The sequence below is a fragment of the Salmo trutta genome, chromosome 18, assembly GCF_901001165.1.
Source record: "Salmo trutta chromosome 18, fSalTru1.1, whole genome shotgun sequence".
NCBI classification, from domain to species: Eukaryota; Metazoa; Chordata; class Actinopteri; order Salmoniformes; family Salmonidae; genus Salmo; species Salmo trutta.
Genome location: NC_042974.1, coordinates 30,105,577 through 30,131,554, shown reverse-complemented (window position 1 = coordinate 30,131,554; position 25,978 = coordinate 30,105,577). Strand labels below are relative to the sequence as shown.

General features: G+C 44.6%; 1 protein-coding gene across 15 annotated transcripts in view; it reads right to left on the bottom strand.

Annotated features, from left to right (window-relative positions):
* LOC115153168 (baculoviral IAP repeat-containing protein 6) overlaps positions 1-25,978 on the bottom strand; it is a 144,957-nt gene that overhangs the window by 44,869 nt on the left and 74,110 nt on the right. For all 15 annotated transcript variants that reach the window (XM_029698294.1, XM_029698297.1, XM_029698292.1 and 12 more), the window contains 3 exons: positions 24,168-24,385; positions 21,534-21,698; positions 20,177-20,342 (listed from right to left, as the gene is read on the bottom strand). In XM_029698294.1, coding sequence (XP_029554154.1) covers positions 20,177-20,342; positions 21,534-21,698; positions 24,168-24,385 — 549 coding nt within the window. The remainder of the gene's footprint in view (positions 1-20,176; positions 20,343-21,533; positions 21,699-24,167; positions 24,386-25,978) is intronic.

Below are 25,978 nucleotides of genomic sequence, written 5' to 3'. Positions count from 1 at the left end.
TCGCTTCATTTAATGAAATGTATCGACAGAAGATGTAACTGTATACATGATATGTACTGTTAACGATTATTACTACTGAAACTAACTTTCATTATCCACATTGCATTGTCCTGTATTTACTGAAATGCTGTACCACTATACTGCTTTGGCAGTATCTACAAATTGCATTTCATGCCAATAAAGCAATCTGAATTAGCACGAGACAAAGCGTGAGTGCGAGCAAGAAAGCTCGCGAGAGAGAGTAAGACAAACGTGTTGCTGCCATAGGTTATCATACCATCAGGTAGTGCCCGTCTTGACTGTATCAAGACTCTAGCTAGCTACAGTAGCCAGCTAACTAGCAAGGCTAATTGAGCCTATTTTGCTCTACAACTCCATATGAAACAGCCTAACTGTTGGTTGATCATTGTAGCCTACGCCTTCTCATTTAGCCAACTTAATTCTGTAATTTGAATTCCAGTTTGCATTGATTAGAAATCTCCCACTGACTGTAGCGCCGCTTTGATTGACCGTCAATAACAAGCTACACGTGTAAAACGGATGCGTCTCTGTTTAATGGGTGCACTCATAACTGTCCTTTTATTCAAATTTCAAATGCAAATGGTCTATCCTTGTAGGCTATGTAGCGTTGTCATATCATTTATATATAAAAAAAAATGACAAAGCCTTAAAAGAAAATAAAAAATACGTTTCTCAAGTAATCGAATACTAACGTCCGTTCGGATAGTCAAATAACCGTGCCCATCCCTAATAGAAACGCTAGTTTTGGTCGCAAAACTTCTGTTTTACAACGGTTTGAAGTATACACCCGTGTCATGGTGAAAGTAACAGTAAACTGCACTCGTTACTTATTCACCTCAGCACTATAATCTGGTAAAGTATGTCAGTCACAGTCTAGCTACATGTATAGATGAAGGGTTCCAGCGCTGTAGGATCTGTATCTACTACGCTTTGTTTCAGGGCAAACTGGATCACTCAGAGCTCCAATGCGGCAACTGTTTGCTTGCCGAGGATTACAGGCTTGAGCTGGATTCCTTGATCAAGCAGGTCGCCAGCCGACGTAAGAAACTGGGGCAAACGCAGAGTGGAATGTTTACCTTTTCTACGTCGGTAGCTGAACGGCGTTCGCGCTTGTTGGATGCCTCTCCACCTTGTTGTTATCCGACTGGCCAGAGTAGCCCGGAGCTCCCCCATCTGACAGTGGAGTCGAAGGAGCACAGCAAGAGGAGCCTGGCAATCAACGATCGTCGCATGTCACAAGCCGTGGAAGCCGAAGACAGCGGCCTCCAGCAACGCAGTCTACAGTCCCAACGAGAGGCCCGGAGCGGATACAAACAACCAATAGTTTCTCCGTCCTGGTGCCTGTTATTCCTGCACCTTCGCCGCTGGGGGTACCTGTGTCTGCGGCCACTGTGCCTACTCCTAAAATTTCGAAGTCGACATTGACAACCTGCTCTGGATCGAGCGGTGCTTCTCCATCTCCAAATTGATTCTATCATAGTCCATGTGGGTTTTAATGACATTATGAAGGGCAGCTCTGAACAGTTGAAACTGTATTTCAAAGAGCTGATTGACTCTCTACTAGACACTAATAAAAGACCCATCATATCAGGTCCTGTGCCCTCTCTGAATTGTGGCATTTAACACTTTAGCAAGATTCTCTCTTCACATCTGGTTACATGATTAATGCAGCTCAATGGGTGTAGCTTTTGTGGACAATTTCGATACCTTTTGGAAACTAAAACATGCTTTATAAGGAGGATGGGATCCACCCAAATCACTTGGGTTTCCTAGATCCTTTCACAGCATTATAAGGCTGCGTTGAGACAATGACTTAATGACCCAAGCCCAGCTCAGTTAATCCCTACCATTGTGATGCTGAGTTGTCATAATGCTTCAGCAAATGTACATTATACCAGGGGTTTTGGTAGACAATGCAAGTAACCTAATTTAAGTTCCCTGAATGCCTCTGCTGATCCAACAGCTATTGTATGCAGTAATCATGTGCCTATGAACCAGTTTTATACTGTTAGCACTGAGGCGGTGTGCCCTAGTAGGAAGTCCACTGTGTGCAGTTCACCCTGCACTAACATAAATAACATGAGCATATCTACTTCTGCTAAGCTTCCCAGTAAAGCAATCAATCAAAACAAGCATCCCAGAAGGTGCTCAAAATAGCCCACGTTAACATATGTAGCATAAGAAACAAGTTCCATGAAATCAATAATTTGCTAGTACCAGATGACATTCATATTCTGACTATCTCTGAAACTCAGATAGATAATACCTTCGATACAGTGGTTGCAATTCAAGGTTATAACATTTACAGAAAATACAGAAATGCCAATGGTGGAGGTGTTGTTTATATTCCCGAACCACATTCCTGTAAAGATTAGAGAGGATCTCATGTTAAATACTGTTAAAGTAATATGGCTACAGGTTCATCTGCCTCACCTAAAGTTAATTATTGTGGGAAGCTGCTATAGACCAAAGTGCTAAGTCAGTATCTGGATAACATGTGTGAAATGCTTGATAATGTGTGTGATATCAACAGAGGTATATTTTCTGGGTGGCTTAAATATTGACTGGCTTTCATCAAGCTGACCACTCAAGAAAAAGCTTCAAACTGTAACCAGTGCCTGCAACCTGGTTCAGGTTATCAGTCAACCTACCAGATAAGTTACAAACAGCACAGGAAGGAAATCAACATGTACTGATCACATCTTTAATGCTGCAGAAATGTGCTTGAAAGCAGTATCCAGATCCATCGGATGTAGTGATCACAATATAGTAGCCATATCTAGGAAAACCAAAAGTTCCAAAGGCTGGGCCTAACATATTGTATAAGAGGCCATACAATATGATTTGTAGTGATTCCTATGTTGTTGATGTAAAGAATATTTGTTGGTCCTTGGTGTGTAATGAGGAGCAAACAGATGCTGCACTTAACACATTTATGAAATTGCTTATTCCAGTTACTATTAAGCATGCACCCATTAAGAAAATGACTGCAAAAACTTAAATCCCAGTGGATTGATGAGGAATTTAAAAATGTTATGGTTGAGAGGGATGAGGCAAAAGGAATGGCAAATAAGTCTGGCTGCACAACCGATTGGCAAACGTATTGCAAACTGAGAAATCATGTGGCTAAACTGAATAAAAAGAAGAAACTACCCTATGAAACAAAGAAATTACAAAGAATGACAGTAAAAAGCTTTGGAGCACCTTAAATGAAACGTTGGGAAAAAAGGCAAACTTGGCTCCATCATTCATTGAATCAGATGGCTCATTCATCACAAAACCAACTGATTACTTTAATGATTTTTTTAATTGGTAAGATTAGCAAACTTAGGCATGACATGGCAGCAACCAACGCTGACACTACACATCCAAGTATATCTGACCAAATTATGAAAGACAATCAACGTCATTTTGAATTCCGTAAAGTGAGTGTGGCAGAGGTGAAAAATGATTTTGTCTATCAACAATGGACAAGCCACCAGGGTCTGACAACTTGGATGGAAAATTACTGAGGATAATAACAAAGTGTGTGCTCCCAGGCTTGGAGGGAAGCAAAAGTCATTCCGCTACCTAAGAATAGTAAAGCCCCCTTTACTGGCTCAAATAGCCGACCAATCAGCCTGTAACCAACCCTTAGTAAACTTGGGGGGGAAAAAAATAGTTGGACCAGATACAACGCTTTTTTACAGTAAACAAATTGACAACAGACTTTCAGCAAGCTTATAGGGAAGGATATTCAACAAGCACAGCACTTTCAAAAATGACTGATGATTGGCTGAGAGAAATTGATAAAAAGATTGTGGGGGCTGTCTTGTTAAGACTTCAGTGCAGCTTTTGACATTATCAATCATAGTCTGCTGCTGGAAACACTTGTGTTATGGCTTTACACCCACTGCTATATTATGGATAAAGAGTTACTTGTCTAACAGAACAGAGGGTGTTCTTTAACAGAAGCTTCTCCAAAATAATCCAGGTAGAATCAGGAATTCCCCAGGCAGCTGTCTAGGCCCCTTACTTTTTTCAATCTTCACTCATGACATGCCACTGGGTTTGAGTAAAGCCAGGGTCTACGAATGCAGATGACAACACTATACGTCAGCTACGACAGGGACTGAAATGACTGCAACACTTTACAAACAGCTGCAGTTCATTTCAGAGAGGGTGGCAAGGAATAAATTAGACCTACATATTTCTTAATCTAAAAGCATTCTATTTGGGACAAATCATTCACTAAACCTCAACTAAATCTTGTAATAAATAACGTGGAAATAGAGAAAGTTGAGGTGACTAAACTTCTTGGAGTAACCCTGGATTGTAAACTGTCATGGTCAAAAGATATCAATACAACAGTAGCTAAGATGCGGAGAAGTCTGTCCATAATAAAGCGCTACTCTACCTTAACAGCACTATCATCAAGGCAGGTCCTACAGGCCCTAGTTTTGTTACACCTGGACTACTGTTCAGTCGTTTGGTCCATCTCTCCTGGCTCAAAGTGGAGGAGAGATTGACTTCATCAATACTTGTAGTTATGAGAGGTATTGACATGTTGAATGTGCCGAGCTGTATTTTTGAACTGCTGGAGCACAACTTGGACACCCATGCATACCCTAAAAAGACATGCCATCAGAGGTCTCTTCACAGTACCCAAGTCCAGAAGACTATGGGAGGCGCACAGTACTACATAGATCCATGACTACATGGAACTCTATTCCACATCAAGTAACTGTTTTATGTAACAGCGGGGACTGTGAAGCAACGAACACATGCATACACACACACGATAACATACGCACTATATTGTAATGTTTTAAAAATAGCTGCCTTCAATTAACTGGACCCCATGAAGAGAAGCTGCGATCCATAATAAATACAAATTACACTTGCAGTATGATCTGTTTTCAAAGCAGAGCCAAATCGTCTAGTTAAGTAGTGGACCTGCATGGTCATGGCTTGCTAAGACTCCAAACAGGCTTGCAACCGCAGGGCCAGCCTGGGGACCTTGTATAATTGACCGGGCTGGAAAGGGACTGGATGGGGACGTTAATAAAATTGAGCCAATATATTCACAAGTCGGTGTAAGATTGTTCACATGACAGAAAACCAAAATAAACAGTCCTAGGAGCAAAAACAGGTTAAAATCAGAGTGACTGATAACCATATACTGTACTTCATTGAAACGGAAGAATAAGATGAGAGAAAGTTAAATATCAGGAGGGCAACTCAAATGAAGGAGGAGTGCTGAAGGGTTAGAGTGAGTCACTGCTGGAAACTTTGATTGGATCATATACGTTGACATACATTTAGAAAACGCAATCCTTCTGGGGAAATGGAGAGCGCACGCTCTCGTGTTTGTCAACATCAGCACCTCTACATGTTGGGTTGGGGAGTCTAACTTATGTAAGGGAGTGATGGAGGACATGCATGCTGGTTGGGGTACCATTTTTGCACAACATGACAGTGCAATTTGGTGGTTCAGGGGGAACAACAGTCCCTCTAGTGAGGATGAGAGAAATCGGGGTGTGGAACAAAAGGTTCTTATGTGGCTCAGTTGGTAGAGCTTGGCACTTGCAATGCCAGAGTTGTGGGTTCGATTCCCACGGGGGACCAGTATGAAAAAAGTATGAAAATGTACGCGCTCTGGATAAGAACGTATGCTAAATGACAAAAAATTTAAAAAAGGTAAAGCGTGGCCGCTTTGCTGCTACTGCTTCTCAGAATAGAGATCCCTGAACATATATTTATACAATCCCCACTACGCCTCATCTCTTAGCCACGTCCTGTCCCCACCCTCCTCTTCTCCAGTCTAGCTGTGCCTGACAAAGGGATGTGCTACATGCATTCTGCCACCGTGCTGCGTTGAGGAAGAGGTCGCTTCATCTCTTCTCCCCTAAAAAAAATAAACACAATTTTGTTGGCAGTAATAGCCCCGGTTGTGTGTGCTCAACCAGCCCCCGCGGCCGAGGAGGAGACTGTGGGAAGCTTGAGCGTTGTCCCCTCTCCCCTCCCTCCTGCCACAAGGACCCGGGCTCTCTCGCTTTCTGCTTGGTTATGCAATGCACGTCTCTCCCACGGCTTGCACAGGGGACCCGCCACAACACAGCCGCCACCAGCTGCAGGTGCAGACCAACATAGCAACAGCTACGCAGCAGCACTCAGGCTTTCCAGCTCTCTGGGATTTTACTGTTCTACCTGGCTCTTTGGAATACCACTTGCTGAGCGGTGGGCTGTCTGTAGTAGCCGCCACAAGAGCTAGCGTCTCCAGAGTAACCATGCGCGGCTGTGCCTCCGGGTTTCAGCGGCAGGCGAGAGAGAGGCGCCTCTGAAAGGCACTAATTGCTCTGCTCCCGAAGGTGGGAAGCAAGAAAGGAGGAGAGAAGAGGGGGCGTGTACATTTGTCACAGAGACTGTGGCGCTCGCTCTTTGAGCTGCTAAGAGGGTCAAAAAGACAAGAAGAGCTGAGGAGGAGGAAGAGGGGGGCTGTGGTGGAATTTGGAATTGGAAAGAGAGGGGCGGGAGGATGGGGATCGTAGTGGGGAGGGAGGGGGAGCGTATGGGGAGAGGGTTTCTCCAAGCCCCCTAGTGCTTCAGTTTTGGTGGAGGAGACCTGAGGAATAAAACAACAAAAGCAAAAAAAAACGGAGACTATAGCGCAACCAACACCAAGACAGCATTTAACCCAGGGGGTGGCGCAGAGGACTGGAGAATTCATACGGCAAGAAGGGGGTGATTTTTCACAGAGAGCAGTGAATGCGCAGAGCCACGCACCAAAGCGCAGTTGGGAGCCAGGAACTCCTTTCCCTTTTCATTCCTTCTCTCCGACGCTGGGAGCGAGGCTACGCAGCCAGCCTCTCCTGCTTCCCCCTAATGCAGGCTCCCGTGTGTGGCCATGCTTCTCCGCTCAGGACCCAAAAGCATGCTGGATGTCACCCCACTCTTCACGCCGTAGGGTAAGAAACCTTTTTCACCCATCTTTCTTCAGCTCTCCTCCGCCCTCTTTCTATTCTGTCTCTCTTCAGATGGATGGTAGGAACTGCCTGTTTGAGATTCAGGGGGGGGCTGCTGTTTTCGCGGGCTGCTTATTGTTGACGGTGTTGTGGCTGTAGCTTTGCGCCGCATGCCTCTCAGCCCTGGCTGGATGTGGCAGTGTCACTGACTGTTTACCTCCCTGTAGATTTCCCTGGGAGGTCTGACACCAGCTAGAGCACCGGCGCCGTAGGGACACTTACAAGGAGTGGTGGGCAGAAAATCATTAACTACCTTTGGAGAAAAAAAAGGGAGGGAGGGTGGGTGTAAGGGGCTCTAAATGGGAGCATTAAATTATGCTCGTTTTGACACGTCCAATGTCATTGAACATTTGCGGGGCGTTTAACTTTTGTGTTGCGGCTAGACATTAAGGGATGTTGAATACTAGGATTCTATTGTGGTGGACACAACAGCTATGGCAATGAATAAACAGAGCATAGGAATTATTTTGTTCGATCACCATTGATTTCTTCTTGAGGATTCTGTTGGCTAGGCGAGGGCTGTTTGGTTCAGTTTTCCCCAGGGCGCCGTATAAAGCACATGTAGAAGAGGACGAGTGGGGAGGGGAGTTGGATGCATCGTAGCGGTGCAACCTTAAAACGAAACATCACATTCATTCCCATTGTCTGTGTTCTCTTGATTGTGGGCGTGCGTTGTTTCTTTTCTCTAATGTTTGTGTCTCTGTATGTGCCTATGTCACGTGGGCTGCCTCCATCCCCCTCTCTCCCTCTGCAGATAAGTGCCAGCAGCACCCCTGCCAGGTTGAGCGAGTATTATGGCCATGGGTCCCACGGTCATCACTATTGAGGAGGTGCGGGCGCTGGAGAGCAAGGAGGAGCAGGAGGAGTCCATTTTGGCCTTGCTGGGCATCGTTGGCACTTTCCTCAACCTCTTTGTCATCGTCTTTGTTTACATATACACTGTCGTGTGACCTAAGCCAGAGTAGGAGTGATCCTCCAAAACGACAAGGCACAAACCAAGATTCCTTTTAACCCTAAATCAACATATACTGGATTTTAAATCCCGAGCTCCTCCTCCCCTTAACTTTATACTACTTAAAAACGACATGAGCAGTTTCCCAACACAGAGAGTGAGGGTGGACAGTTATGTGGAGGAGGTGTCTCACAGCCACGAACCAGGGAGATAACAGTGAGCTGGTGGCTACATCAGGACCATAGCTGTGCTGGATCTGGATCCAGGATGGGCAGACAGACACTGGCCCAGCCCCAGCCAGGGTTCACTTTCCCAGGCTACAGGCCAGCACAGCCTGGAGTGGAACTTCACCTTCGACTCATTGGCGTGATGAGGGAAACAGTGTTACTGACAAATCTCCTTTGTCAAATGGATTATAAAAAAACGGAATAAGGGACACTGATGTCACTGGCCTGGACGGTTCAAGGAGCATGGCGTGGAGGAGGCAGTGCATGCACAGAACACTGGGAAGCCATTACAGATGAACTGTACACCACCATATCCCATTGGTAATCTTCCGGGGACAGTGTTTTAAACTGCTTGGTGGGATGTCACAGTGCACGTTACCCCGGCAGTGTGGCTCTGGAGGAGCTTAATGTAATGTGCTGCTTGCCGTCAGATAGGCGCCACACACACACACACACACACACACACACACACACACACACCCCAAAACCAAAGGGTTAGTCACCGCTTCTCATGATTTGACAGATCACAACAGAGCGATCTCTATTGTCTGTATCTCGCTCCCGGCAAGAACTGATCTGCGAGGAGAGCAGGAGTGGCAATTACTAAGAAACATTTCTATTCCAATTGACCACCTGGGACTTCAAAACCAAACTGGAGATCTGCAATAAAAAAGGAAGTGGAGAGAAAGACCGACAGGAGAGCCTGCGGTGGTGATGAAATCATCCACAGGGGTGGAAAGGACCTTGTGGGCACAGAAAGAAAAAGCTCCATTCTGCATTTACTAATACATAAGGCCTGGCTTACACTGTCTCTTTCTGCATATTTTTCCACGTTCTGCTCGGTTATTGGGGGGGGGGGGGGGGGGGGCGTACTTGTTCATGTTGATTTCAGGGTAGTGTCAGTAATCCTGTTTCTGTATAAAAATGTAAAGCTTTTATAAATATATGGATAAACTCTAGATGTACTGTGCTATAGGGAAAATGTAAACAATAAAATTAGAATATATGAATTGGATTAGCCTCAAGCCTAATCTATGATGGGTTCTGTGTGAGAATGTATGCATAAGTAAATGCCTGTCTGAGTATGTGTGAGACAGAACGCATAGATACCAGTAAGGATACGAGACATACGGTGAAGATGATGGGTGCGTAACAGGAAGTTTGTCACATACTCAAAGGGGCTGGATGGGGACTGTATTTTCACTTCTATTCACAAGCTTATAGCATGCCTACAAAGTGTTCCATTAGTTAGGTACCCTCCTACTCAGACTAGTATTAGGATTCAGAGAGAGTCTTCAGCTTTCACAGCTCAGTTTCAGATGTGCAGACTGCCACTGCAATCGGAAACGCACATCAGGAAATTGAAATCGTGTCAGTTGCACCTACCTCAATGTGCTGTGTGGGAGAGTAAGGCTGGGACTGCCTAGGAAACTAGTCAGGCTTAATCCTCATGTGCACAACATCTCTTCCACAGTGATCCAGTAATGTCAGAAAGGACAACCCGCTTTCAAGGCAATGCTCTTACCACGAGGAGGAGTACTCTTACCACGAGGAGGAGTACTCTTACCACGAGGAGGAGTACTCTTACCACGAGGAGGAGTACTCTTACCACGAGGAGGAGTACTCTTACCACGAGGAGGAGTACTCTTACCACGAGGAGGAGTACTCTTACCACGAGGAGGAGTACTCTTACCACGGGGAGTACTCTTACCACGGGGAGTACTCTTACCACGGGGAGTACTCTTACCACGGGGAGTACTCTTACCACGGGGAGGCCTGCCTGCGATCCATACTTACCGCTGCCCTTACCGCCTTACTGCTAACCCAATAGGCATAGACACCCATATATACTTAAAAACGGCCATACAGAGAAGATTCCATAGTAGAATAGGCAGCCAGCCGGGGGTAGATTGCCATATGCAAATAGGGGGAGGGGAAGCGTTAATGAAACCGGGGAGGTGAGTCGTTTAACATTCACCTTGTGGATTCAGATCCACTAGGAACATGTCCAGCAGTAGAGACAAGCACTGTAGAAATGTAGTATAGGTGCTGAGAACTGGAGCAGTATAGGGCAGTCACGATCCCCACAAGGGCCTCTCCATGAGATTATGGGGTATGGGCCATGAATAACCCGTCCAGCCCTCTCTCTGGAAACCTCCCTTGTTCAGATGACCCACTACATCAACGTACAGGCCCATTAAAACACGGATGGCTTCAAATCACATCTGCTTTTGAAAAGGGTGGAATCGGAATGAAGGCAAGAGGGAAGAGCGGAGGAGATGCTAATGCTGCGGAGCTAAGCCATCTCTGCTCATGGTTTCTGAGCGTAGATAGAAGCACTTGGCCCAAATGCAGTATGGAGGATTCCTCACCAATACACCCCACAGAGAACGCTTCACCAAAGCGTGGACTAGATGCTTGTCCTGTTTAACAAGCTGTTCCTAACACGCTCACTGAAGGACGGTGAGGTGCGGGAGGGGTCACGTGTGAGGACGGTTGTGTAAAAGGGGAGTGAGCGAGGGGAGAAATAAATGTCATTTTCAATTAAAATAGATTAGTTTCGCAGTGACATTAAAAGGCATTACCTCTCACTAATGGTCTAACTTCTTGTGATGGAGTGCGCGGCGGTGTAATGCGTCCCAAAAGGATTGCCAAGACACCCGATGACTAATGTGGAATAATACGCAAGCGGCACAGCCAAGTTGGGAGATTAGCAGGAGGAATGAGTGTGGCCTGAGGCAGATAGACTGAGGGGAGAGGGAGGATGGGAAGAGGGGCAGGCAGAGGCCACACTAAGCAACGGGACACAAAAGGGTTTCCCCCCGTGCCTCTTAGGAGAGCATGGGTAGGCTGGGCTAAGAAATTCGTCACAGCACGGCGGCTATTAGGCAGCACACTGAGGATGAAGAGCATGAATGGAGACAGAGGAGTGTGGTGTTGTAGCCTTAATGATGCTTTTAATGTCATCTAGTGTGGTATCCCTTAATAAAGCTAGTAGCCAGGTTTTTAATGTATCGACACTGGATGAATGGTGCATGGTATGAGAATGGGTTTGGACTGGAGTAGCCCATCTTAATAGATTCCAAAGAAAGATTGATGCGTTTGGTGTCACTCCTGAAGCAAAGGTACCGGCACTTTTCCGAAACAGCACGCAATCCAAGCTGCAAGGACCAAGGCCTACAGATTTTTTTCTCTCTCACTAAACTGTAAAAAAACATAACTGTTTATACAAGTAGGGCTGTTGCGGTCATGGAATTTTGGAAGACGGTAATTGGCCACCGTAATAACTGTTCAAATAGCAAAAATAAACGTATTTATTGAATAGTATTTATTTTGACACTTTCTCCTCCTGACTGCAGGTTCTGCCATAGAAATATAATGAAAAGAATGGGCATCCCCATTCAAGTCAATGATGGCATAATGGGTGGACTGGCGACCATTGCTATTGTACCCATAAGCGCAAAGCAGTATGTAAAAATACACTACAAGTATGTGGACACCCCTTCAAATTAGTGGATTCGGCTATTTCAGCCACACCCGTATAAAATCAAGCACACAACCCATGCAATCTCCATAAGTAAACATTTGCAGTAGAATGGCCTTACTGAAGAGCTCAGTTACTTTCAACGTGGTACCGTCATAGGATGCCACCTTTCCAACATGTCGGTTTGTCAAGTTTCTGCCCTGCAAGAGCTGCCACGGTCGACTAAGTGATGTTATTGTGAAGTGGAAACATCTAGGAGCGACAACGGCTCAGCCGTGAAGTGGTAGGCCACACAAGCTCACAGAACGGGACCGCCAAGTGCTGAAGCTCGTAAAAATCATCTGTCCTCGGTTGCAACACTTACTACCAAGTTCAAAACTGCCTCAAAGCAACATCAGCACAATAACTGTTCGTCGGGAACTTTATGAAAAGGGTTTCCATGGCTGAGCAGCCACACAAAAGTCTAAGCTCACCATGCGCACTGCCAAGTGTCGGCTGGAGTGGTGTAAAGCTCACCACCATTGGACTCTGTAGCAGTGGAAATGCATTCTCTGGAGTGATGAATCACGCTTCACCATCTGGCAGTCCGACGGACGAATCTGGGTTTGCCGGATTCCAAGAGAAAGCTACCTGCCCAACTGTAAAGTTTGGTGGAGGAGGAATAATGGTCTGGGGCTGTTTTTCATGGTTTGGTCTAGGCCCCTTAGTTCCAGTGAAGGGCAATTAACACTACAGCATACAATGTCATTCTAGACAATTCTGTGCTTCCAACTTTATGGCAACAGTTTGTAGGAGGCCCTTTCCTGTTTCAGCATGACAATTCCCCTGTGCACAAAGCGAGGACCATACAGAAATGGTTTGTCGAGATCAGTGTGGAAGAATTAGACTGGCCTGCACAGAGCCCTGACCTCAACCCCATCGGACACCTTTGGGATGAATTGGAATGCTGACTGCGAGTCAGGCCTAATCGCCCAACATCAGTGCCCGACCTTACTAATGCTCGTGGCTGAATAGAACCAAGTTTCCGCAGCAATGTTCCAACATCTAGTGGAAAGACTTCCCAGAAGAGTGAAGGCTGTTATAGCAGCAAAGGGGGGACGAACTCCATATTAATGCCCATTATTTTGGAATGAGATGTTCGACGAGCAGGTGTCCACATAATTTTGGCCATGTAGCGTATGTGCAGTGATTTGTTGATTCAACTCAATATATTGCATGAGCCACATAAGTTAGCATCATTTGAATTAACATTCAACATCACCATGGAATTATTGCATCAGAATACCAGGCAGCCATACTCCCAGTCGGTATTAGATAGAACGTCGCAGCCCGCCCGCCTTGGGGGAAAACAACCCATGGTTACCCCATTGGCTCACTGCAAAAACAACCTTTTTCAAACCCCTTTTCTTGTTGTCAGCTTGTTTTAGTCAAAAGCACAACATATCTAAAGATTACTTTTCAACATTGACTGCTCCTGAGCATTCTCACTACTTGTAAAAAATGTAACGTAGGGCTTCCCGCAGGCCCTTTGCCATGACGGAGCTAGCAGCTAACGACTGGAATATTAAGCTAGCAAAGACCAACAAACAAAACTGACTATACAGTTACAAGTAGTGAGTGGAGTTACAAACGGACTATACTAAACAAGTTCAATATCTTACCTGTGAGGAAATGTTTTCCACACACATAGCTACGTGTAGCCTACTTGGACCCCTGGTCCCCACACCGAATAACCTGAAGCCACAGGGCTCCAATTCCCTACATGGGAGAACTGTAAGTCAGAATGTTTTATCTGGTTACATGTACATTAAACACAGCAGTTGGCGCTTTTACAATGGGGGCCAATGGGAAATAATGTTTTTTCCCCCCCAATTTGTGGTCGAGGGGAATTCCTTCTCACGACAGAGTATTGCAAGTGTACCCATGAGTTTACCAGTCAAATCGCCAGGTTCCAAGCCCATTCTATATGTGCTGCTGCATTGCGGGGGCTTTGCCTTAGCAACCACAGACTATTTTGCTTGTTTCAGCAAGTTACGGACTCAAACGCACAGATGCCCGACCATCCCGTCTTCAGTCAGCGGTTTGTTCCACACCAAAAGGTTTAAACGGTTATGAAGTTTTCATTTTCATGACCGTCATCATCCATAACCATCAGCTACACAGTTATACAGCAATTGTACTGGCTCTTTCTACAAGCATCATGTAAAAAAATGCAACGCCATTGAAGGTAAATGGTAGACAAAATGAAAAGTGAAAGCAGTACATTAAGTAGAAATGAGATGGAGGTTTCAATCCCTCCTTCCAGCAGCATATGACAGTTGATCATTAGTGCCACACTCCTACGGAATACCAAGTCTGCCTCTGTCACCACACCCACAGTTATCAACCTCCCAGGGATGCCTGCCCCCTGCCTTGCACTTAATGCATTTTGGAAGGAACACCCCCCCCCCCCCCCACTCCTCAGCACAGCACGTTATATAAAAAAATACATTTTAAAAAGACGTCAGGAGTGCTTAGGTCTCTTCTCATTTTTAGATTACCAGCAACCTCTTGACATTGATTGACAGCTCATGGCTCTGAGGGCTGGCGCCGATACAACAGAGTGAGAGGAGCCCATCAGCGCACACACTGAACCGACTCAAACTGACCCTACTGCACAGTGGATTCATCACCAAAAACACTATTTGTTATTCAATTGGGTGATAAAACATGTCAATTGAAATATTAGTCCATTTTAAAAAGGCAAATGTTTAAATCACAACAATGACATAGGAGAAAGGCCAGAGACAACGAAGAGGCAGTAAACATTATGGGATTTAATAGCAGACAGCCTCGGCTGCATGTTTGCACACACCACGCTTGAGCGTGTCTGAGGCATTTAAAAGATAATGAGGACCAATTACAATACTCATCTCTTTATCGGCTGTTATTTAATTATGAGACCAGGGGCGCATTAATGCACACCACAACACACATACAGGAACAGACAACACACTGACAACATCGGACAAAGAGGCAGTTGCGGTTACATACACAAAGCTATTAGCTACCGCTACCTGATATGCAACTATTATTTAATTACGTTATAAAGCAAATCCTTCTGAATGGAGGCTACGTTCATACCTGCCCATTTTAGCTCAGAACAAACAGATTGAGAAGCATAAAATCATTTTAGGGCGAGTCTATGCACCTTGTTGAAATCAAACATGCCAATAACCTGTCCATATTCAGGGAAGTGATGTCTCCCGCTAAGGGTTCATTATAAGCAAAGTATTTGTAGAGAGAGCTTAATGAAAAGGTTTTTTCAAGGTTATTTTATTTCCTTGGTAGTGTGCCAACTCGCCATTTTATTCCTGGCAATGGCTAAAGGTCTGTGAGCAACTGTTCTGTTAATATTCAGAAATGACTGGACAAAAACATAAGCGAACCATAAATTCACCACAAAATGTGGATAGATCACCACAGATTCTCCTATCCCCCACAGATTGTGGATGGATTCTACTATCCCCACTAGTGCTTCACAGTATACTCAAACGTCTGTACTTGAACATGAAAAACAGTGCGGTACTAGAAGTTATTACTTCGGTAATTCTGTCAAATGTGTCTCATGGATCAACTGTCAGCCAATGTCCTCAGAGCGTGAAAGCACTGTGCCTGCTCCACTTAACCTGCACTGGGAGACTGGGCTGCATCATGTTAGCTCCCCACTCATGCTGCACAGAAGTAGGCACACTTGAATAATGTGACACGATATGAAGAAAAGTAACTGTATGCAATACAGGCAAGAAAACTTTACAACGCAAGAAGATACCGGTAGCTTCAGTGGCGTAGCGCAGTTTCGCAGCGCAACCCCGCAAAGTTGTAGACATTTTGTTCCCTCGTGGGGCAGAGAAAAATGTGCAGTATTAGGCTGAGATAATATTTTGCTGTTTAAGAGCTTAAGGATTCTTGAAAGACGGGAAAATTTACTTTTTCCCCCACAAATATTTGTCTTAATATTAACAAAATTTGAAATATATAATTTTGATGGACCAAAGTTTCAGCTATCAGACCATGTGAAGGAACCTAATAATAAAAAATAAATAAAATGCAACTGGATTTATTTGAACTCCGTTAGACAACATAAAAAGGAATGTCATCTTTACAATTATTGTCCAACAAGTGTTTAAGGCATTGATTGTTTAAAGGGACATTTCTAAAACTTCCAACTTCATAACCATCATCTCCAGCACTATCCCAACATCAACATGCAAAAACTGCGTGTTTCTATGTTTTGTAGTAAAAAAGACGGAGAAAGATTAGTGTTTTCAATGACATCATTGGTGTGCATCGTGTGATTTTAACCAATTATGATTAGGTATTCCCTGCTAATTGTTTGATGTTATTGTAAATACTTATATTCCTCTCTTTTTCACTACAAAACAAACACGCATGTTGATATTGGGGTGATGCTGGAAATGAATATGAAGTAGCCTTTTTTTAATTTCAGATTTAGCTTTATAGCACTATTACATGCTTCAGGGCTAATTTTGTTAGTATTTTTGGCATGTTTTTCTAGATTTAGAACATAAAACATTTATAGAGCAAACATCCTCACTTCCGTCTAGCACGCAAATACTTTAAGTATAAATGGCAGAAGTGATTAAACTGTTTTCAGAATATTGACAAAATACTCAGGTGACGGAGTTGATAAATACTCAAAATTGACATTTTTGCCTCTAAAAATAAAAGTTAAATACAAACATTAGTAAAATGATTAATTTGAAAATCCCCAATAAACACTATTCTATCAGATCTTTCAGATGACAAACAAAATCTGAGCTGATATTTTACGGAGTTGACAAAAATGGCATTTTTCTTCATTAAAGTGGTATATACAGTAGCAATTTTGCTTTTCCTCAGATGCTTTATGACTAAAATCTAATTAAATGTAACATACTTGAACCAAAATTCATTTTCTATCAGACAGAGGGAGTTGACACTTTAGAGATGTGATCATGATGCCAATATTGTTGTTTAAATCTATCAAAAGTAGAACTTTATAGACCATGAGTGGTCTTATTAAAGTACATTGTAATGAGGACATGAATAAGGGGTCCTAACGGTACAGCGGACCCTGCTCATTCCTGATTCATTTAGGAAGTTGACCAAATCTCCAGACACATCATTTGGGAATCACAGTTCTTTAAAGTCAGAGGGTTATTGCAAGAAACCACATAAGAATGAATTATTGATACATATTATTCTTGCCTAGTGAACACCGTCATTACTGGTTAAAGAGACCGAGCACACACTTATACAATAAGCTACTTCTATGCAAATGTTGTTGACCAGTATAAGAAAATAAGTCCAAAATGGAAGGGAAACAGATTTTCATGTGGATACAGATGACATCAGCCAAAACAAGCTTAATAACGCAATGCATGCACACACTTCCTGAATATGCATTCATGTGAATAGGCCTAGGCTACATCTTCATTTATAAATAGAGAACCATTTAAATAAATGATTGCCATTATGGTATTGTTAAAAACAAAGTAAAATTGATTGTATGATTGATTCATTAATGCATACATGGCTGTCTCTGAAAAACTTTGACGTAAAAAACGTCCAACGTAATTATATTGAACTCACGATTCCCAACGATTGAACAGAGCAGTAGCCAAGTTTGTCTGGATCATTATGTGCCATTCTGTGACTTTAGTTAATATGCCTTCTTTTTTTTCTTGTAGCGGTATCGTTTCGATAGAGTAACGTGACGGTATCTAAGTCAAAAGTCCGACAGTATATGGATTCTCCTATCCCGACAAGTTTGCACTATGCCCAAAGATAGAGAATGGATTCTACCATCCACAGATAGAGGATCGATTCTAAATGTGTGGGGGTTGGTTGGGTGGGTGGGTGGACTGAACACTCCTGTTAAGAGTGGTTTGGGATGAACACAGGCCTGCATGCTCCTCTGGAAACCCCCAGGGTCACAGCTGAACAGACAGCAAACCTAGTCAGAGCAATGGATTGACCCATCATTTAACTCAGTGTTCAGTTAACTCTGGGTCAGCCCTCACCACCAGGGACTAGGGATTACCTTCGAGGATTACCATCATATCCTGCTTTCACAGAAAACCTTTTCAGACCCTGATCACATCAGAGTAGAGACTCCGCACAGAAAGCACTGTAGAATGACGATGGTACATGCTCAGAATAAGAATTACCTTCACTAAACTTTTCTACCACAATACTCGAGGGACAAAAGGTTCTAAGAGTTGCTCGGTGCGGGGAACTAATTATTTCTAACAAAAACGTCTGTTGCATATTAAAAATATATAACACAGCATAGAGAACGAGATCGTGTCGAGCGGTGGACACTTCCTATCGTCAGAAGATAAAATGTCATCCAATTTTCCACATAATAATTACTACCAGACGAAGTCACAAGTAACAAATAATCAAATTAGACAAAATCTATTCTTTCTCGCGCATGGAAAAAAAACTGAATCATAAGTGGATGGGTATCTTGAAAACCTGGATTAATATCATTTAAATTGTTTATTGAACTTTATTGGAGAGCGTCGACCCCCACAGAAGCAATAGCCATGTTAGAGGAAGATCCTGCAGCTCCATCTGTGGTCTCATCAAGCACATACCACCCCCCATGTGTGTGTGATCCACACACACACACACCACCGCCCACGCTCTCACTGCAATTTACCAGGTTGCCTAGCTGCAGAAAAGACAGTCTTCCACATAAAAGACCTCATCTAAGGACATCACAATGACGAGAAGGAAAAAAAAAGGTTCTCCTACTAATAATTTGCCTCCTTTAGAAATGTAATTGTATTTCCAACATAATATAAATGCACTTCTGACTAATTCGTCATCAATGCATTAAGTAGAATAGGAGAGAGAACATTGAAAACAATTGTGAGGAAACGTGCAACACATAAATATCCTACTACCCTTAGCGCAACATTTGAAAACAACTATGTGGTCTTATATGCCAGTGGTTCCCAAACTGTGGAGCACCCCCAAAGTTAAGAAGATTGCACTGGCACACCCACCCAACCCACCTCACCTGGGTAGGACATAACTACCATCACATGTTGCTGGAGACCAGGAGAAGCCATAGATAATGAGAAACACAGTACTGAAACGCAATAAACAATTTTAAAAAGGGTATCATCTTTCATCATAACCAGTGCTGATACACTAAATGGCCAAAAGTATGTGGACACCTGCTCGTTGAACATCTCATTCCAAAAATAATGGGCATTAATATGGAGTTGGTCCCCCCTTTGCTGATATAACAGCCACGCACTCTTCTGGCGAGGCTTTCCACTAGATGTTGGGACTTGATTCCATTTAGGCACAAGAGCATTAGTAAGGTCGGCCACTGATGTTTGGCGATTAGGCCTGGCTCGCAGTCAGCGTTCCAATTCATCCCAAAGGTGGCCGATGGGGTTGAGGTCAGGGCTCTGTGCAGGCCAGTCAAGTTCTTCCACACCGATCTCGAAAAACCATTTCTATCTGGACCTCACTATGCACAGGGGCATTGTCATGCTTAAACAGGAAAGGGCCTTCTACAAAACTGTTAACACAAAGTTGGAAGCACAGAATCGTCTAGAATGCCATTGTATGCTGTAGCGTTAAGATTTCCCTTCACTGGAACTAAGGGGCCTAACATCAACCATGAAAAACAGCCCTAGACCATTATTCCTTTTCAACCAAACTCTACAGTTGGCACTAAGCATTCGGCGTTCTCCTGGCATCCGCCTAACCCAGATTTGTCCGTCGGACTGCCAGATGGTGAAGCGTGATTCATCACTCCAGAGAACGAGTTTCCACTGCTACAGAGCCCAACGGCGGCGAGCTTTACACCACTGCAGCCGAAGCTTGACATTGCGTATGGTGAACAGTTATGGTGCTGATGTTGCTTCCAGAGGCAGTATTGGAACTCGGTAGTAAGTGTTGCAACAGAGGACAGACGATTTTTATGTGCTACACGCTTCAGCACTCTGCGGTCCCGTTCTGTGAGCTTGTGTGGCCTAACATTTAGCGGCTGAGCAGTTTCCACTTCACGATAACAGCACTTAGTTGGCCGGGGCAGCTCTAGCAGGGCAGAAATTTTACTATCTGACTTGTTGGAAGGTGGCATCCTATGACTGTGCCACATTGAGAGTCACTGAGCTCTTCAGTACGGGCCATTCTACTGTCAATGTTTGTCTATGGAGATTGTATGGGTGGTGTGCTCAATTTTAGACACCTGTCAGCAACGGGTGTGGCTTGAATAGCCTAACCTACTTATTTGAAGGGGTGTCAACATACTTTTTGCCATGTACTTTTTGCCATGTAGTGAACCTATCAAATTAATTGTTGTGAGATTTGCCATCGACTTTCCCGTTTCATTAAAGGCAAAGCCATCCTAAATGGGAGTTATCATAACCTACATGGAAACTTTCAACACAAAGTCTAAAGAAGAGTGTTCATTCACCAGAATCGTTGCGTAGGTAGGAGGACATGGCTGGAATGAGGCAGGACTGGCTGAGCAGCTCCTGCAGTACTGTGGGCAGGGCGTTGCTGTTGTGGCCCCTGCTCTCCCCCGTAGGGGCCTCTCCGTGGCTCACACAGCCTGCTGGGTTGATGTAGCTGGCCAGCACCTGACAGACAGAATAAGTGGCGCACACATATACTTTTAGCAACACGTGTAGGCCTTAAGGCTGTTTGACAGTTGGTCTAACGATATGGCATGAATATTCTATTGGTCGGCCAACATCAAACTTGTGGTTATGGAAATATAAACAATACGCCACTGCACGATATCAGCAGCCCGGTGCTCCAAATAGCATACTTGCACTATTTTAACGCCAATAAACTCATCCGTTTAAAAATGTATTTAGTAAATGTCAGCCTAGCAACAAAGGCAATTAAAAGCAACTTTCTAAACAATGTTTTGGTTAGTTGCTAGCTTGTTAACTAGCTGGGTAGCCAGTACAAATAATGACCAGAGTATAGCTGACCACATCTTAACTTTAACAATGAATAAAAAGTAGCTATAGGAAAATAAACCCACAACATTGTTTGCAAGGTAATGATGGCGAGCTTACAGAAAATAGCTTAAGGTTGTGAGTGTTTAGAAATAAAAGTAAGCAATTTTATCATCATCTGAGAATTGTATAATTTGTCCAAAATAGATTTGCTTTTGTTGCTGCAGCAGCCCAGTAACCACGACAACAGACTATGCAACAGTCGCAGAGGCATTCACTTTTTTCCCATGTCTGTGCGACAAGGAAACCGACAGTCTGAGCGACAGTCTACAGACATTCCATCAGAGGATAAATTATGTTTTCACCAGCAACACTTGTCGCATTCTAATTGTCGACAGACTTGACGTTATACCGATTTTAAACCTTCTACCCTGAGGTAACTAGACAGGAAGTACTTCTGTAAAGTACGTAAGAGCATAGGGCTCCCGAGTGGTGCAGCGGTCTAAGGCACTGCATCTCAGTGCTTGAGACGTCACCACAGACACCCTGGTTCGATTCCAGGTTGTATCACAACCGGCCGTGATTGGGAGTAACATAGGGCGGCGCACTTTTGGCCCAGCGTCGGCCGGGATTGGCGGGTGTAGGCAGTCATTGTATATAAGAATTTGTTCTTAACTGACTTGTTAGCCAGTTAACCCTCAGGATTTTCCCCCCAGGTGCACGTTTCGGTCCATGCCCTAGCACTCCACAGCAGATTCAAATAACCAACCCATCAAGCTTTGATTATTTCAATCAACTGTGTAGTGCTAGCAGGGGGTGGGGGACGGGCAGAGTTTGGGAAACCCTGGCATAGGGGATTCTTACCTGCAGAAGACATGTGACGTGCTCCTCTTCCAGCCTCTGCTTGGTGAGGGCCTGCTCCACGTCCCAGCCTGAGGCAGTGGAGCCTGTACCGAACCCAGTGCCCTTGGCCCAGTACAGCTGCTGCTCCTCACTTGTGCCCCCTCCATGACCACTGGACACCGTTGGCTGGGGACAGACAGAACCAGAGAAAAAAATCATCAGCACAACACAGGAAATCAGCAGGTGGAAAGTTTAGCTTACTTGTCCACTGTGATGACAACATTGGCCTGGACCTACAGATAATAGCATTCCATAAGCTCATGAAACCAGCAAAACACCCCAATTTACACTGAATGCAGCATAGGCTACACATTTGGATTGAACAAGATTACCTTCCCTTTCAAAGTGTCAGTCTTCACATCAAAGGGCGATTGAGATCCCAATGCTGGTTTTCCAGGTAAAAAAATACATAGCAAATCAAAACATAACTAGCCTACCTACAGTCCCTGCTTGTCGCAGCCCTGTTATGGAGGCACCTCTAGTTCTGCTCCAAGCACATAACCAGCAGTTTGAATAGGAGATCGTGTCAAATAAAAATAAAAAAACAGGAGACAGAGGGTGTTTGCTCGGGTTGACCCGGTGCTGTGCGTATGACACTAGAGTCAGTGGTACAGGGAGGGGGCATGTTAGCATAGCGAGAGCTAAGCTACGGATATGAAAGGATGTCTGAGTTAGAAGAGAGGAGAACGTTTAGCCTTGAGACTGCACCCTTTCTGACAGAGCGGCTTTGGCGATCATCAGGCGTGACGCGGCGTGCTATAAAGATCTATGGCAGGGGCTGACTGACCAGCAGCTAATGATGCGCTCTCCCAGCGCATCTTTAACGTCGCAGGAACGCACACAAGCGTTACGGGAATGTTACTGGCTAAATGGAGCTGTACATGCACCTCTGCCAATCGAGATCACTGTCAAGTCTATCAGTCAACTGGGGCGCAGCGGAGACCATACAGCATTTACAATGTTTTTTTTTTTTTACAGTAGGTGGGATGAGGCCGCTGGGATTTTTGACCAGTTCACTGTATTTTAAAAGACGGCCATCGTGTGTGTTTTGTATAGGGTCGAAACAGGGCCCAGTCCTGCCCCTGTCCCAGCAGTACAGGGAGGGAGGGAGGGGAGGGGGGGTATGCTCTCGATATAAGAGGTTGGAGATTAATCACTGAGCCCTGGAACATCAAATCAGGGAAGAGGCTCACTTTCCCAGATAAAGAGGGATGGGGGTGTGTGTGTGGACTGACCGTCTGCCGGGCTCTGGCCATGGTCTCATCCGCCTCCAGGACAGTCATTACCACTGTGACAGGACTTTGGCCCCGCGCTCAAGCCATAAGCCCGGAGATCTGTCCTCAACTCTGACAACTCCATAAATCCACACTGGTGTGTGGACTGGAGCGCCTGCTGAGACAATCCACAGTCACACCGGGTTGTAGCGCTGTAATAGCCTAGCTATAGAACATATCATCTACGGCGGTTTAGCTGAGTTTAGGCCTGTGATCTATGGCGCTTGGACACTTGTGGTGGGCATTGCTGGGTGCTTTGAGTTTCTCCTAGCCTCTGCCGAGTCCCCAACAACCGGATGTTCTGGTTTTCAGGCTAAATGGAAAGAGGCTGTGATGCAAACTTCCGCTATTTGACGTTAAACAAGGTGACACTCCATCTCAACTCCCCCTCCCTCCCGCTGGATTGGTTGGACAGTGCAGAAGAGACTATCCCGACAGTTATTTTTCTCCTAATCAAAACCAGTATGTGGGGGGGAGGAATCTAGGTTCAGACGTTTCTTTTACGCCTGCTACGCCAGGTTAAGCTTCTAGTGACCAAAATCAATACGGTGATCGATACAATTTGGTGGGTGAAATCTGGTCTTTGATCTGAGTCGTTAGTCATCTTTGAGTCTCAGAGGTCCTAGAAGAGTCCGGAGTACTTTGAAAGGCTTTGAGCAGGAGGTAAGTCTTGACGCCCAGCAGAAACCTCAATAGAAGACAAATCACTCCATTTAATGGGCATGGCAGTCAGAGTCCATGATTCAATTCCTATTCATGATGTTCCCTTCTGCCTGGAGTTGGCAATAATACAAAAGGACACGTCTGTTCAAAGCCAGACCTGCCTCTTATCATGCCCACTAAACAACTACCCAATTTGTCAAATGCTCAGTGGCGATATGCATAAGAGCGCCGAGTAAAGCCCTGCCAGGTAGAGTAATTAATAACATGACTGATCCTCACCGCCCAACTCTCATTGAGGGAAAGACAAAACGACGTATTTCTCCCTGGAGAGCGAGGACCTCTTATTGTGTCAAGCCAAACGCATCGGAGGCAGCATCTGAACACTAGACAAGACTGACACACCATGTCAACCCAACCCAAAATAGGTTGACGCTGGCCTCGATCCATCATGGACACACAAGAGAACGCAAATGGACAGAACACATTTACATTTACATTTAAGACATTTCCACTGAGATCTGTCCACATCTGGTGACATACGAGTATGAGTGTGTGTGAGCTGTGTTTTCATTCATGCTCTGTCGAGCAAACACACACACAAAATCACCAGGAGAGAGAGTGAGTGCATGTGTTCCGGACTCCAGTGTCTGGGCCTCACCTCTGAGGAGTTGCCACTGGCGTTGGGGACACGGGGCGCGTGGTGGCTGAGGGCTGACAAGCAGGCCAGGATGAGGTGGATGGCTCCTATCTCCAGGGCCATGCGACGCAGCAGCACGCCGTCGTCTGTGGTAAGAAGGGTGGTGCTGAACAGGGCCCGCAGCACATGAAAGGGCAGCGTGGGCAGCACATTAGCCGACGGAGACTGCAGGATGTGACCTAAGGGAAAGGGAGGGAGAGATACAGCCAATCAAGGAAGGGTAGAGAGACAGGGCGTATCTCAATATGCATACTACCGTGCTCCACACACTCATGCTCTGAGTGCATTCTCCAATGACGTTCTCTTGGGTACGTTCTTGTGAGGACTAGAGCGTGGAGAACGCATAAAACATTACATTTGAGAAGCACTCGCACACCCCCTACTGTATTACCTCACGCTGCACCTCCCCATTCACTGAACCTTCTTCCAGCCAGGACAACGGCAACAATAAACAAAACAAGATATACATAAAGCAAACGTTTACAACTACCAGCTAGATATATGTGAATCGTAATAATGTAGCTAACCAGATAGTTCAACAGGCAAAAATGACATAAAACTAATATTATGCAAGATAGATGTCAACCCTTCTTCGGTAGCTAGCTAACAATTCTTTGTGGCCATCTGGCTAGCTAACAGTAGTAGCTTGCCAGTTAGCCTTATTTACTAATTATGGGCTTGCGCTCTACGGTAACGTAGGCAGGTAAACATGCCAAAATTAACACAGCATGTATTTATTAACGTATCAAAAAAATATATTGTAGTTAGGCAACATATGAGCTGTCAATAGATGTATTTTCTCTCGCTTTAGCTCAAATAATGGGCGCCATTGATTTCAAAGAAATGAACCATTTTGTAGATATTTTGTAAGCAATTATGCAATGCATACTCATAATTGGTTAAAAATCACACGATGCACACCAAAGTCATTGGAAACACTAATCTTACTCCATCTTTTTAACTACAAAACAGAAACGCAACATTTTCACCTCTGTTGATGTTGGGGTGGTGCTGGAGATCTAAGGCTTTAGATTATGGCCTAAACACAAACATACTATCATTTTTTACCTGGGCGCATCCTATTTCCTTGCATACGTTCCCTTGAAGTTGCATCGATGCGTGCTTCAAAATATGCATAAACTGAGTACGCAGTGGAGAAGTAACCTCCGTGCTCCGTTTCACATACTCTGATTTGGACTCGCACGCCGACCCTCCCGTGCTCCAATTCATGTGCTCAGAGCAGAGTAGTATGCATTTGAGAAACAGTCAGTCAGTGAAGATAATTGATAATATCATTGGATAAATGTGTGAGAGATGGTGTGAGAGATTACCACCAGAGAGGTGGAGGAATACTGGGCCAGAAAGGATGGATACATCGATTTAGCACTTATGAGAATGAGGCCAGAGAAGATAACAGCCGACTAAATGGCAGGCTGACGGTGTGCTATGTGACCAGTGTCATTAAACAAGCTGGCAGCCTGCTGTCCATCAATCATTAAAGGCCTGTTTTTTCAAGGACTAAAGAAAAAAACATTGGCAGGACAACATAGTTGATTTCAGGCCCTGAAGGAGAGAGAGGAACTAAATAGGCATCAATAATGAAGGCAGAGGTTGGCTGGGGAGGAGTTGTAATGTATGAGAGGGTAGGACTTGTCAATATTAAACAAGCCAGTGAGTCCTTCGGCTAAATTACCCACAGGGTCCGCAGACTGGTAGTCTCAAGGACTGCAGGGAAAGAGCCGCATCAGGGGGAACAAACGTGCCTCAATTGT